Raw genomic sequence first — 16,285 nt, forward strand, 5'->3', positions numbered from 1 at the left:
TTATTCAGTACTTTTCTTTTGCGCCATACTGTATATAAATTAATTGTAAACATTTTAGAATATCAAGAGATAGAAAGCTGAGTATTCATTGCAAGAAAGATTCGAAGCATCCAAATATCCACTTCTGGCGAGAAAAAAAACTCAGAGACTGCAAAGGTGAAAAGGAAACTAGTTAGCACCACAAGGAAGTGTGCGTCTGCGATTGTTTACGATATTACACAAGGGAAGCTAACCCCACACCCGATTTGGATCAATATACACAAAGTTCGTCGTTGGAATCTGGAAGAATTAAACTACCTGTTCCAAAGCTTAAAAAATTAAATCAGAAATTGAAAAAATTTCCAAAAAATTAGTTATAATTATAAAAATTATCAGGGCCGCATAATATATTAGTTATGAGGACATATTGAGATGGTGTAATCTGAGGAGCTCAGTGAATATGAGATACGGCAGTGTGACTGTACAGGTAATTTGGTAGGACGTGTTTGACGGATGAAAAGCGGAGAGAGAGATCTTCCACTGGGTGAAATGAGAAGATAGAAGGAAAACAATGAAATATTCCTGAAATGTATGGACAGCTTTTTGACATGGAAAATACTAAGAGGATAAAACGCAAGAACGGTGAAAGAAGTTCAAGATATGGTGTAAAAGCAGTGCAGATGATAGAAACTGTTAAGTGGAGTTTTGCGATGAGCTGCTCAATTACAGTTAATTATCAAGTTTTCTGTTCTTCCTGTATGCTTCGTGAAAGACATTTCGTTTATGTAAACTGCCATCTGTTAATGAAACAGTCATCTGATAAAGAGAGAAAGTCACCGACAGTAGTAATAAGATTAAATCAGTTTTCGTTTCTTTAAGAAATGGGGAAAAGATTGTTATTAGGAACATAAAAAGTAACGAATGTTAACATTAATAAGATCAAACGCACCGATTTAATCGAAATAATAAATAAATACACAAAACGCTATGGAAGTTAAAACAGTGACAGAAATTTTAAAAGAATATCAAGAGGGAAAAAATGGTTTCCTGCTGATTATATATATATATATATTTTTTTTTCAATACATATACTACCTGCGTTCTCAGATTACTATGCGTGCTTCTAGGAGAAAAGACTCGGCTATTGGGACAACAACTAAGCCTCCAAAACGAAAGTTTTTAATGAACTAGTACTCAAAACACAAAATAAAAACACTTAATTACCTGTAAAATATATTAAGCAATTAGTTTCTAACTTTTCATCAGTTGCAATACTAACCTTATCAAAAGGTTACAATAAAAGGTGGAGGTGGTACTACGACGAGGGGATCGAAAAGTTCTGAAAAACACATAGAACAAAAATGATATAATGATATTAAAGCAACTGATATAACCACAATCAAGAACATATCTTAAAACCGTTTAACCCCTCCGTTTCATCAAGTTGTAGTAATTTGTTCTTTTTCTTTTAGGATATATAGGAGTTGCTTTAACATTTTTCTTCTAGGTGTTTATCAGAAGTTTTCACCCCCCCTCGTATTATTAAAAAGAAAAAAAAGTACTGTTGGCTCGATTTACAGTTCTAGATACTAGGCTTATGCGGAGAATTCTTCACTGGAGTCATGTTCTTGTAATGACGGGTAAAATCTTTGTGTGTAAACGAAACACGACTCGTAAAATTTTATCGGTCGACGGAATCAGGACTCGCAAAGCTTGCAGTTTCCAACCAGAAAAAAGGTTAAATCCCCGGATCAACTTTCCAATAAGACAAACTGAATATTTTATTTACTGACATCTAAAGATTGTAATAACCTTAACCAAAATCTGTTACGTAGGTGATTAATTATTTTTATTTTTATTATCCAAAATGCCATTGTACAGGGGATGGCATTTTGGATGAACAGTCAGATGATGCCATATTATGCAAGCGTGCATAAGTAAGCAGACACTGCTGAACTTATCGGTAATGTAACGACGAAAAACCGAGACTGTTTATTTTTTTTTCTTTTATTTTAGTGATAATCAAATGTGTTTTGTATATTCAAAAACCATCACATCAAAACACTGAAAGATGAAAACAAAAGCGCTTAGATCACAGAATCAAACGGACGAATAGTTGCAAATTAAAAATAGTTCTTTAATTTTGCCATTCACCACACTATATTTTAATGAATTAATATTAAAAGATGTTCTACCATGCTGAATCGATCACTTTAAAACAAACAGCAACTCAGTGGAACCAAAAACAAACTGATTATTCATAAGTAAAACTATTTCATTTCGGTAAGTCAGATAGCGGGATGATTTAAAGCAGTGGTTCCATCGCCGAGCCAATACACCAGTACGATCTTTTCGGCTAATCTGTCGGCGGGAAGATAACCCAGAGTAGCAGTTTCAAGCCTTCCTAAAACTCTAAATATATACTGTACATGTTAAGTAACTAATCTACAACTAAAACAAGTTCAGTACCTGTGTGATTTGGGTGTGGATAGTGTTTCAATTTCCTAAAGGACGCAGCTGGCTCGAATCCCAATGCGGTGTGTGTATATGACAAATTATCTTCAGTGCCAGGTATCACTACTTGCTCAGTGGTCTGTAAAGACGATGTCCTTTGGCTGGACACGTGTTCCAACCTCATCTGCAAAGCGAAGAACCTCTGCACAGGCGAAGGTGAGTTAGCCAGTCTAGTACGAATTGGCAGGGAAGTCGGGTTTTTTTTATTCCACAAATGGACCAACTGACCAGAAAGAACACATGCAATAAACATCAATAATACACTGGCAATTAAAACCTTAGTGCTTCGACCATATTTCCAAATAACACAATCCGATCCTTTTATTGGAGAGCTTGAAGTGGTTTGAAAAAGCACCATGGTCTCTAAAAGATGGTTCTAGGATTATCTAATCCTAGAATGAACATACCAACAGTCCTAACGCGCACTATAGGTTTCCGACCTTTTGTGAGATTTTCAGAAATAAAAAAGCATTTCAGACGGCACGAGAATGATCCAATTTCACCCTTCGATTGAAAAGACCCGGCCGAATCCTGTCTACGATGTGACAAATCTTTATGTGGTATTTTCAATCAAATGGTGAGTCAGCCAGTCTCATACGGAGGTAGGTTTCATTCTACCGGAAACTCGGGTTTTTCGTCCTTCAGAACAGCAAACCGTCCAGGTAAACACACAGTTCAACAGACATAAAATACTAACCCCTTGAGGGATGCAGCAAAGGAATGGCTAGCCGGCTTCATTAAATTGCCTCAAGTTCCTAATCAGAATTCTCAACTCGTCTTGGAAAGTCATTATTTGAGGGATTTAATCTTCTAATTCAATCTTTACTCCTAAGCAATAAGCAGACTTTTAGGCTGCATTTGGCATCTTTAATTCTTTCCTTTATATTCATTTGTTGGCTTTCTTCAATTACTTTACTTCGGGTCTTCTCAACTAAAGTTTTATATTTCCGGAAGTTGCTCTAAATGCTCCAACATGCATCTGTTTCACTTTACTTTACAGGCGACTCCGATAGATTACTCTGCTGGGCTCTCTGTAGACGCATTCACCAGTGTTAGTACCATTACGAACCAAAGGCGACACATCGAACGCGATGTGTCGCCTTTGGTTCATTATTTCGCTGCATTTCCTTTATTCAACAGAATGCTATGGTACATCTGTTAAGACAAATAAAGTACTATTATTTGCCTTCAATCTACGTAATTACCTAACACTAATAACGCAAACAAACTCTCAAAAAAGTCTATTACAAAATGCTTATGATAATTGAATTTCCTTTAATTGAATTGCCGGCCTGGTTGGCCGAGTGGTTAGCGTATCTGCTCACCAGCCAAAAGGCTGCGGGTTCGAATCATGCCGTGGGCACGGATGTTTGTGATTGTCTGTGAAAGCACTAGTGGTGGTAGTCGGCGGTAGATGGCGTTGGTGTTAGATGATAAAGGTTGGTGGAGTAGTGAGACGTGGAGTTGTAGCGTTGATGCCCTCCCTCAATGAGTCTTTGGACTCCCTGGAGGTGTGATATAATAATAATGGACTTCGTAACATAAATAGGCAGATAAATAAAAATGTGTGCTATGTTCTTCATACTAATATACCAGATTTCTGCATGAAAATAAATAACTGCTAGCACATTATTCGGAAATTGTTACAAAATTGGATTCCCACCCGTTTCAAGTTAGTATTAAACTATTAACTACATCCAATACTCAATTTACTCACTCGATAACGAAATTATCATTGCAATGTGTTGGATTCAAATGGGTATACGCGGCCAGGTAGCTTGGCTTAATATAAACCTAAGTTAATATTCTAGTTGAAGGGGGGAGGGATATCTCTGGTAGGTTTGTCTATGGTCTTCAAAAGGAAAAACGCTACAATTATAAACGAAAATTTAAATAAAAACCAAACTGTGTCTGATATTTTTGAGAAAACGAGTATAATAAAAATATTATCTACAGAAATACTGTAGACATCAAAATTATATAAATACCGTGAAGTAAAACATGTGTATTGCAAAACAAGAAGTGATAGGAAAAAAAGAAGAAAAATGGTTCCAATTTCCTGGAGGTCTCAGGACTATTCATCCATTTGTGCTAGAAGAATGTAACCGTCTTCATCAACACTGTGTGGATGTGTGGTAAGGGACAAATTTTTCTCGGTATTTTTTGTCAATGATTTTTTTTAAATGTAAAGTACTGATAACAGCAACATGCAAAAGTGCTTTCAAAAGAAATTAATATTTAAAAAACTACGAATATTAAAACAGACAATGCGACAGACTATTGAAAGAGAAGAAAATATCTTTGGAATAATGGACATGCTCACTATCACAAAAATAGCGAACACTGATGCATGCGGTCAATATGTGAACTTGTGAGATATCAGACGATCAAGAACACTAAGTTTTTCAATTATTCTTGAAGAGAGAGCCCATGTATCTAAACTCATCCCATATATATTATGTAAGAGTCAATCTTAAATTATGCGACGACGATTCTTTACGCTTCAATTAAAATGAAAGTTCCTCCGATCACAACTGAGAGCTTCACATGAATAAGAGTGCATGGCATTTCCGGCTTCCAATGTCCACAATGCAACGCATCATCCATGAGGTTCAGGCATGATTTTGGCAACCCATGTATGTATGTATCGAAAAATAATTAGCAAAATTCGTACCACGTGCGCTCTGATAATAAATAAATTTTATAACTCATTGCCATTCCCAAATCGAAAAAAAAATCAATCTAATATAAATACCGACTATCAAATATTAATTTGTTAACTCAAACAAATTTAAAAAAGAAAATCTGATTCACTAATGAACAGTCGAAATTAAACATGCTATGAGTGATTAAGAGGCGATTCCGGAGAGATTAGCACCAACACCACCTATTGATCTAATGCAGTTTTTCACTATGTTCTGCCGTTCTTTTAGTCCAATCTATCCACTCTCGTCTTAACCGTCCTCTTCTGTTTATGCAATCCATTCTACAGAACATCAAGGCTTTGATCTTTCTGCTGTCATCCATCCTGAAGATATGTCCAGGAAAGGTTGTTTCCTTCTAATTATTTTCTACATTAGATTTTTTCTTTTTTCCAATTTACTTTTCTGTAGAGCACTTCATTTGTTATATTTTTCATACATTCGATTCATAGAATATTTTCAGAGCACATTTTCGAATGCCAATATTTCCCCTTAGAGTAGTAGTTGATCATTATTAGTCTCACAAACATACAGAGTGATGTTTCCGGTACTCTCAAATTTGTATTAAGGTTCACTGTTTTACCTTTCCATATCATATCCATTACCTGTAGGCTTTCTTTCGCTTTAGTTTTCCGAAATCTTATCTTCTTTTTATAGTCTAAATCGTGCGTCATGTTGCTTCTTAGATAAGTGAAGCTCCTAACTTCTTCCAGCTCATGTTTATTGATCTTCATTCATTTCTTATCCTCTTTTCCATGAATATCATTATTTTACTTTTTTTTTAACAATGTTCATTATCAATGTTTCCGCTAAACTATTCCTTCTTCACTTAACTTCAGCACTGTTCTTTGTAGTTCCTTTTCACTGGCTTCAATGACTAGTCTGCAAATCTTAAATTACTGGCTCATACCTTGGACTGAAGCTACTTTTACATTTTCCTTTATAACATCCATTGTTCTTTCAAAAGCTATATTTTTATGTAGTTTTCTCTACGTTTATTCTTAGCAGTAATATTCGACAGTACTCCTGTCTCTTCTGAATCCTGCTTGCTCATCTCTTACATTTTTGTTCATTGGTTTCTTTATTCTTTCTGTGTATGGTGCTGTTTAATATCCATTCAATTTAAAAAACAGTAGCTACTTTTGAGGAGGATGAACCAACCTCATCCTCCTCTTTGTCGTTCACTGTAATCCTTCCTCGCATTGCTTTCCCTAAGGACTATGATCGTCAGCTGCGCAAGAAACATATATAAGTAGTTAACCACTTAATCTCATATGGCTCCGTTGTATTATAGATTTTGAGACTTCTCGTGCATGGGATGATGGGAAAAAATACAAGATAATTAACTGAATTTAAAACAATTCTCAGGTCTCTACCACACGTGTTTAATATTTTAAATAATTCTCCAAGTTTTTTTACCTTCTCAATTCGAGAACAGGGCGAGATCGCAAGTTACCGATTAAGAACAGTATAACTATTTCAAGTTTAAATGTGATTAAGCCATCAAACAGGATAAAAACATTAATGAATCCAGAAGCTGAAAGGGGACTCATATTAAAGAACAATAAATAAATAAATAAATAAACACTAGGGGACTCCGTTCCTTGGGTCACAGACCCCGATGCTAAATTAAATAAAAGCCAGCCATGAAAACCAATCCAGAACTTTGAAAGCGAGCAGTAGTCTGATGGTCACAGCACACAAGCGAAGGATGGACTGTTACTAACAGGAAACTGTCATGTTTTAAAATTGATGTTCGAAGAATTAATTTAATCAATCATCAGAAGCTGTGTTGTTTAGGTAATCCTAAGTAACACAACCCCTAAAAAGACTAATATTAGTACCGAAGGAACTTAGGTCAAGTTGTTCTCAACGTAACGTGAGTAACGTTACGTTAATATCAAAGGCTATGAACAATTAATGTCCAAATTATTCCCGGAATCGCTTTTCAACAGAACCACTCTGATTGAACAAATTCATTGAATTTAGTATTTGGAGTGTCTTTTCAACAAAATTTCAATACTGATATAAATCGAACACTTTAAACGTAATTGCACGTTTTATATAAATTAAAATATTATTATCGTTAAGAGAGACCTCCATTTCGCGGAAATCATCGATGGGGACCACCTACCTACACGCACCAGCTCTCATATTGTTCTTGAATTCATTTACAGTACTTGCACACATAACATCCAATGACAATCCATTCCAATCACGCCACCCTATGAGAAAAAAATCTAGTCTTCACCCTCTTCTTAGCGTCATTCATTCTCAGCTTCAAAGGATGCCCTCTCGTCCTTTCCCCACCCTCCATAAAATGAAAACTTTCATGACCTAAAATCCTGTATGACCCTTTCAGAAGTTTATAAATCTCAATCATATCACCCCCCTCTTTCTCCTGTTTGCTAATGCCTGCAGTCTACAAATTCTCAATGTGTCTTCATAATCAGCATTCCACAATCCTGATATCATTTTTAACACTCTCTCCAATATATCAGAATCACAACAGAAACCAGGAGACCAGACCTGCATACAATAGTCCAAATGAGGTCTTATCGAGGCCAAGTAAAGAGGCAAAATGACATCCTTATGTTTACATGTGAACGTTCATTTCAGCATTGCAATTATTTTTTAAGTTGTATTTGCAATCTTTGCTACATGGTCCCTGAACTTCAACTACCTATCTACTAACACTCCAAGATCCCTAGCCTCATCAGTTTCTTCAAACATAATCCCACCAATATAATAAGACATTGGATATCTAATCACGTCGAAGTGAATGACTTTACATTTACGGACATTGAACTGATATCCATTTTCTCATGCCCACAATTCCAGCCTATTGAAATCATTCTGCAAGTACTGCATATCAGAAGCATTCCTGATTACCTTACCTATCTTTGCATCATCAGGAAATAGCTGTATGTTGCTTGTCAAATCCTTCCCAATATAATTAATGTACAGATTGAATAACAGTTGACCAAGCACTGATCCTTGGGGTACACCACTGGTTACCTTGAATCTTGTAGATTCATCCTCCTCCAATATACGACTGTTTGATATGTCAATCAGCCATCCTATTATCCATATCAAAAGTTTATAATTCAATCCCATATTCTCCAATTTATGCAACAGTCTTCCATGTATTCTGTCAAAAGCCTTAGAAAAAAGTATCATGCTGTATCCATTTCCTGTCTAGCTCAGCGGTAACATTATAGAATGTGAGCAAGTTGCTGAAACATGACCTTCCTTTAGTAAACCCATGCTGTTCATTGCAAAGTACAAAATCTGTCAACTCATTTCTGAATGCGAGCCCTAACCAACTTTACCAAAATCTTGACCATAACTCCTGAAATACTGATTGGTTGATAACTGCATAAATCAGTCTTTGCACCCACCTTGTGCAATGGGATTGTCATACATTCTTTCCACTCCTGCGGAACACATTCTTCCCTGTTCTTGGGCTCAATTTATATAGCCTGGTCAAAGGAACAGTCAGTTCAGCTGAACACTCTTCTGACATCCGTGCTGATATCCCATCAGTATCTATTGCTAAATAGATATTGCACAAACTGAAATCTTATTCAGTTTGTGCAACAGCTCCAATACCACCACCTCATACACTTCAGTTTCAACAAATGAAGAGGTAGCAGTGAGCTCAATGTTGCACACACCAGGTTGATAGCTTTTAGCAAAATGGACACCGATTAGTTGAACGACCTCTTCTGCGTCTGACACCCTCACACCATCTGCATTCAGTAGAGTTATTCTTTCATATTCATTCTTTCTTTTACTTGCAACATAACGATAGAATTCTTTCAGGTTGTCTTTAGCTTGCAGAGCCATTTTTTCATACTCGGCTTTCCGTACAAGTTTTCACTCTTCTGACCTGCTGCCTATAATTTTCATATCCTTATGCACACGGTATTTCCTTCTATATATCCTCTTCTTAGAAATCTCTTGCTTACTAAGATTATACATCCATTTGACTGCCGCCCTATTTATTCTTCGAACTCTCGGGACACGTTCTGATACGGCATCATTTAAGTATTTTTAAATGCTTCCCATGCACTGTCGATATTCTTTCCATCCGGCAACCGATACCCTTGCGCTGAACCCAGTATACTCCTCAGTTGGATATAATTTTCTGCTTTGTAGTCCAGCATTTAACCTTTTCTGAATGGAGAATTCATAACTTAGCGACTTCCTAAGTGAGTACCGCATGATCATTGTCACCAACCGAAGGCAGAATAGTTACGTCTTTAACTGAAACACCCTCTGACAGTACAATCCAATGTAACACTCTGACCTCAAGTTCTCATGAGCTATCACTACTACCCAATCAATGTTTATGGATAATTAAAGTCTCCATTATGATTACTTTTTTTGCATCCATCGTCTTTATTTATGATGCATTTCTTCATCACTAGCTACTGATCCACCAGGTCTGTAACAACACCCTACTATGTATTTGATCTTCTTAGATTCTATCTCACGCCAGATAGCTTCAAACTCACTGCCACATAACAAACTTACTAGTATTTACTAGTAACTGCAATTCAAGTCATCCGATATTAGCAGAGATATCAAATAATATTTAGTATGCACATTCTTTATGTGACTCATTCTCAAACATCCCTAAATATGACAAAATATATTCGCTGTTTTAAACCAGAAACTTTATTCTATTTCATTTAAAACACTTTAAATAAAATATGCAAAAAAATTCACTTAGTAATATCTAGCTAATATTTTACAGCTAATATTTCATTCATAAACAAGATCCATCTACACACACACAACATCTCTGAATAAACCATAAAATCACCAAGTTTTTTCTCTTCAATATTAAAAATACAGATTCATTGCAAATCAGTCAAGAGGTGTAAACGTTCAAGTCTCTTTCATCTAGTACTGCATTTAACCCCCCCCCCCCCCCCTGCTCTGGAGGTTCACTACTAGTTAGTTTGCTCCGGATTACGTAACTTTTGGCCGATCCATACACTTCACTTTAGTGAATGGAACATTTCACATAATTAGTAAAGAGTTATATTATACCATATGCTATTACTATGTAATAATCTGTTGCAAAAATATGCTAATTCATCTGATGGCGAAGTTGTCAATATGAATGACATGTATCGGCTAGCATCAAACCCCTGTTACATTGCTTAAACATGCTCAAACACAGTCGGCCCTAGAACTTTTGTAACCCCCACATACACAGCTGTGTTCCTGACTAATATTAACATATCAACAGTTTATCTATCATTCTACATGTATAAATCAGTTATAAATTATCGTACAAATTACTGTGCATGAATAATTCAGAGACTGATAACTCCGTACATTATAACGCAGTTCTCATTTTGTAAGCTAAATAAAACGGAATGAATGCGAGGGGGGGGGGGATACTCAAACATTTATGAGTAAAGCATAAATAATGGAATATTCTTTTATTTTTAACAATATTACGCGTTTAGCTAAGTAAAAATATTATAAAACAAAGAAATATAAAATACGAAGCGCAACACAAAATACCGAACTTAGAATCTCGCCTGGATATCTTACGACGAGGGAAATGTGCGTGTTTGTGTATAAAACGCGCTCACTAAAAGAGTAGATATCACTAAGTTCACAAGGTAGCTTTGTATTCCAATATTTATTAGTGTAAGATGTGTGCAAGACTAATACATGTATCTAAAAATTTCGCTTATTTCTTTTTTGCCACAATCGTTTGTTATTTAGGAAGAGCGCAAAAAATAAAAAATAAAATAAATCACTGACGAAACAAATCTAATTTAGCTTATGAACAGCTCTCCCTCTTTGCAGTGATCCAACAATGGCAAGAAAACTGGAAGTTTTCACGCTTTAACATAAATGTATAACTCTAAAACTGCTATGGGTGTCACACATTATTTCATTTATTTTTCCATATTCAGCTAGATTCTAAAGTTAGTCAATCTTTGACACACGCAAATGGGTGTTGTACGTTAACAGAAAACCAAACATTTGAGTACCAAATATTTCACCACTAATTAACGAATTCAACGCACATAAATCTCCATACACTTCTGTAACTCAGCAACTTCGACCGAGTACACACACACACACACACACCCCAGCTATTATAATACGCCGTAAAAATGCGCTCAACCTCTACGATGGTGAAAGGTAAGCCGGGTTGCTTATCAATTTATATGTAGTTAGGGCTAAAAGCATGTATCCTTCCTTTGGGATAACGGCATTAGAGCACTTATTTTAGACATAAAATATCGCTTTCAATTAAAATTTTTTTTTTTGTTGTTGTTGTTTTATGCTCATAACCTAATTAACGTTTCCCATCCTTGCTTTAAATCATAAACAACCTGGAAATAGTAACAATAAATACTGTATACGCTGCCAAATTCATCTGCATGCTGCTGCTACTATTGCAAGATATGGCTTGCTACAACCAAAAATAAGTAAGTCTAATATTTAAAAATGCTGACGACGGCTTTATTGCTTTACTCGAAAAATTTGCCTGCATATAACAACATAGAACTACTTACAGTTCCACATTCATGAGTATTCGGTTTTCACAGCCAATTGAACATTTGAATACAAAATAGTCCACCACTAATTCACGAATACAACGCACATAAATCTCCATACACTTCTGAGATAGTCCAGAAGATGTCGCGCTTATGATATCGTACTCTCGATAGCCATATTGGTAGCTTCTTAGCTAATTAATTCATAAGAATAATATTTCAGTTTTCATCTAAATTTAACAAATATCTGCTTAAAATATATTGTACCGCAAGAATTATATTTATTATCTACTAGAAGTTCACTGATGTTGCTAAATAAATAAATAAGATATTAAAACTCTTACTAGAAATATTATACCACTTAAAATACTGTTTATTATGCATTTAAGAACCGCAACGAAGTTTCGATTGCGTGATATGCGAGTTCGTCTGCCAGAATCTATGACCAAATGGCATTCCAGGCTATAAGCATCTATCCACAGTTTCTGCCTTCAAGATTCTCTTACCGCTCACCCAACTTTTTTTTATTTTTCTCATTGACGAATGAATACTTGTGGATTTTTTTATTTAATGTGAAATCCAACAGAAAAGGCTGTAAGCTGGGTGGGATCGTTGCTAGGGTGTGTTCCACCCCTTGGCAAGCACTATTTTACCTCCCTTAAATTCAAAAAAATATGTTTAAAAAAATAAAATAAAATAAAACATGGTTTTAGTTGAGATACAACTTTGCATTTCCCCAAACTTGCCGCTCCTGGTCATCATTGCCTTAGTTGTTTACGACGGTTCGGCTGTAAGTCAACAGTACATCGATATTAGTACCGTTGGTGGACTAAGATTTAAATAATCAGGAAACTCTCGAGAACAAACACGGAACTTTTTTAAATCACTTAAGGTCTGCAATAAGCAGATTGGTAGTCTCACAAAACATTTTCTCTAATCGGAAGAAGCGATTACGGATGCGTAAGTCTAGATGTCTTCTGGGATTAACTTGGGTAACTCTGAGCCGGACGAGGTGATGATTTTCGAGGAACAATAATCATAGTTTACATTTATAAGCTCCCAAAATGATAAAAAAAATTGAGAAGTTATATTTTTATTCAATTGAATAAATATTCGACTTTATTTAGTCATGATAATTTAAAACTTTATTTCTTAATAATATGATCGTGTCGTGATTGTCTGGTACCAATCTTTGTACTCACGCTTTGACATCTCGGCGGGATCAAACTTAACTTTTTTTAAAAAATGCATACTACTGATCTCACTGCTGCATTAATACTACGATAAGAAAAACACACTCCATTCTTTGCCACTGAATCGGAGAATGAAACTTGTGCGAGGCATGTGATGGCCACTGCGCGGCACCACATGCGCGCAGCTTATTTTTCCAAAATAATATCTACAAATAAATTTGTGCAAAACAATTATTATGTCAACAGCAATATTCGAAATTGTTTTTAGAAAAAAATTAACGGAAAAGAGGATTCATCCACATAATGATTATTCAAGATTTAAACTCTTTTTTTTTGTTTGGTTGCAAAATCTATTGTACATCCATCCCATATGTGGATGCAAAGTAAATAAGACATTAGTTCATTATAACTGGATATTTATGAACATAAAGAGACAGATGCCATTAAGGGTGAGTTGCTACTTATAACCTGGTAAGTAATTTGGAAAAAAAAAACACTTATTTATCTTTTAAGTGAATGCTGAAATAATTCTGAAGTAACCGAGATATCTTGAAAACGGACAGCAAACAAAAAATAAAATGAAATAAAATAAAATAAAAATAATAAATAAATAAAAAATGACTAACATTGATTACCGTTATGATTACTAGTTTTCTTACAATTGGGATTTTCTCATAAATAAATAAATAAATCAGCTAACGCCTTTTATTCCCTTATAGGGGGTAGGCGAGGCCTTTATACCCTATCTAGCTTTTTGAAGACTGAGTGGGCAGTTTAATCTCCATGGGTAGCCAATCAGAGATAGCTGACCCATGTCTATCACTAATTATAGCAGCCACCGACGAAGAGGCTGGAAAATACGTGCTACCATCTCTTGATACCTAACCCTAACAAGATATGTTACTGTCTGAAATAATGTGGGTGCTACGGTCGATTTTCTTGATTTTACGGGATGAAAAACTCGAGTTACCGGGAGGAAAAACCCGCTTGCCCGTGCCAGAGATCGACTAACTCGGGAACCGGTCGAAGAAAGGCTTAGAAAAAATTCCTCCAGTCGGCGACTAGACTTGAACTTAAGTCTAACTTCGAGCGACCAAGCACAGAGGACGCAAGCGCTTGGTCTGAGCTACTGAACTACACAAGCCTGGGATTTTCTCAAGAAAACAAAATCTAAAGGAATTCATAAAGACAGCCACTTCTGTAAAGACGTTGTATTACAGGAGGTGGAGGAAGCGTGTGATCTTGGGATATTGGTGGATAAAGAATCAAAGTTCCAGGGATATATTGCAAAAATAATAAAGAGAGAACAAAGAAATGCCAGTATATACTAAGAAGGAAACTGACAAGTAGAGGTAAGGATGTGATCATTCTGCTGTACAAGGCTTTAATTGATCAATTTGGTCACCTGTGTTCCTAGATGAGAAGCAAGCTCTGGAATAAGTTCAGAGGCGAATAATAAAATCAATATCGCGACTGTGGAATACTGATTATCAAGGCAGGTTGAGAGAATGTTAATTACACACACTTGTCAACAGGCGAAAGAGGGGCAACATGATTGAGACATAAATTGTTAAGGGGTGCTTATTAAATAGATACACCCAGGATATTTTTCAAAGGGTTGAAGAAACAAAGGGGATAGAGACAAGAAGTCATTCTTGGAAGTTGAATAAAGGTGTGGTACGTAAGAAACTGCTGCATGAAGTTTTTGCATGGAGTAGTTGGTAAGTGGAATTTATTGCCAAATGAGATGGTGAATGCGTAAACGTGGAACCAATTTAAGATGAGGTATGATAAACCTTATCTCTGTTAGAATACATCTTACTATTGCCTCTTTCGATGAGTCTTGACTCCAGGAGGTGTTTGTATAATGACAATAACAATACGATGCACAAATTAGCATATTCCATGGAGGCTGCTAGATTCACAAAACGCCATTATACATCTGGTTTCTATAATGTATCAAAGAGTGAATTTTAACCTAGTGAAATCATCTCCAAATTTGCTTTTTATTTCTAACTCGTCCCCTGAGTGACTCTGTGTAAAAAATCTGGCTGACATTTATGTCAGTAGAGTACTGTTTCTGAGATGCTCCTTTATGCGAGATGCATTTGGAGAAACCACTGCTGTTATGACAAGAAATATAACACATAAAGAGTTGTTGGAATGTATACGGATTGATTAAAGTAATTTAAAAAACAAAAATTTAATGTTCTTTAGCACTTAAGATATAATCACAACGATTACATCGCAAGGAGAGATATAAACATTATGACTGACTTAACAAAGGAACTTATGGTCCGATTTCAAGGTGACTAACGTGGCAACGGCATCCATTTTCTAATGAAGAGTCATAAGAGCGCACGGAAACATTTAGGACTCTTCAAAGGACAAGACAACAACAACAACAACAAAGGAACTCCGCTGACTTCCTTTGAGGAATAAAACGCATCAAGTGACTTATTTTACTTTAGTTATTTAGTAACATATATAATCCAGTTGTCATAATAACCATATACATAGATAGATAGAGATATATAAGAAAATGTAGAAATGGTCTCTTTAGTGAGAAACTGATTCGTTATATTTTTCTTATTACAGGACATCAAGGTTTGTACTATGGACCTTTTTGACAGCATCGCTATGTATGGCTAGTCCTTCTCTCGAGGAAGCTTCTGAGTCATTGGCCGACATCAGAGCAGAAGCACAACCACTTCTTCCGCATGTATATGCTTTATTCGACAAAGTCCATTTGTCTTCGGAAGGAAATCCTCATTTATATCCTGGAAGAGCTGGCTTATCTTGGAAAGACATCGCCAGAAGAAATAAATTCGCACATCATGTTCAAGCTGAACCAAAGGTCCTCAACCATCTGTTACGAGTCCTCTCTAGTTCAAATGGATTAGAGTCGTTGTCAATGGGATCGAATGGTGCAGAGCATAGTCTTTATCCAACCGTTCAGAATGCTAAGAAAGAAAAGAGAAAATTCCCTGAAGTTGATTCGAGAGGATTTGATGAAGACATTTTCGATGAAGGTTTTGGCCAATGGTCTCCCATGAAACGATGGTGATTAACGAACTGGAAATGTACATACTGGGCGAAACTTGTTATCTAAAAGAAAAACAATTTGGTCACCAAATATCTGTTAAATCGTTCCTTATTCTTTTATCTTTTTTCATTCATGTTAACAGCTATATACAGAATAATTTATTTCCTTCCTCTTTAGAATATCAGTTCTCAGTAAAAGTATGCAGAGTATAAAATTGTCGATCTTTACTCCATATACTTTTAATAAGTTATTTTTTAACATAAAAATGTGCTAGGATATGTTGAATGTACTATTGAAATACGCACATATCGCAAG

General features: G+C 35.7%; 1 protein-coding gene across 1 annotated transcript in view; it reads left to right on the forward strand.

Annotated features, from left to right (window-relative positions):
• Positions 1-15,991, forward strand: part of LOC150092675 (uncharacterized) — a 131,814-nt gene extending 115,823 nt beyond the window's left edge. Inside the window, exon 2 of the mRNA XM_090414256.1 lies at positions 15,523-15,991. Coding sequence (XP_090270382.1) covers positions 15,523-15,991 — 469 coding nt within the window. The remainder of the gene's footprint in view (positions 1-15,522) is intronic.
• The last annotated feature ends 294 nt before the right edge of the window (positions 15,992-16,285 follow it).

Source organism: Typopeltis vanoorti, chromosome 25, assembly GCF_054136105.1.
Source record: "Typopeltis vanoorti isolate ZY-2024b chromosome 25, IOZ_Tvanoo_1.0, whole genome shotgun sequence".
In the NCBI taxonomy this organism is placed as follows: Eukaryota; Metazoa; Arthropoda; class Arachnida; order Uropygi; family Thelyphonidae; genus Typopeltis; species Typopeltis vanoorti.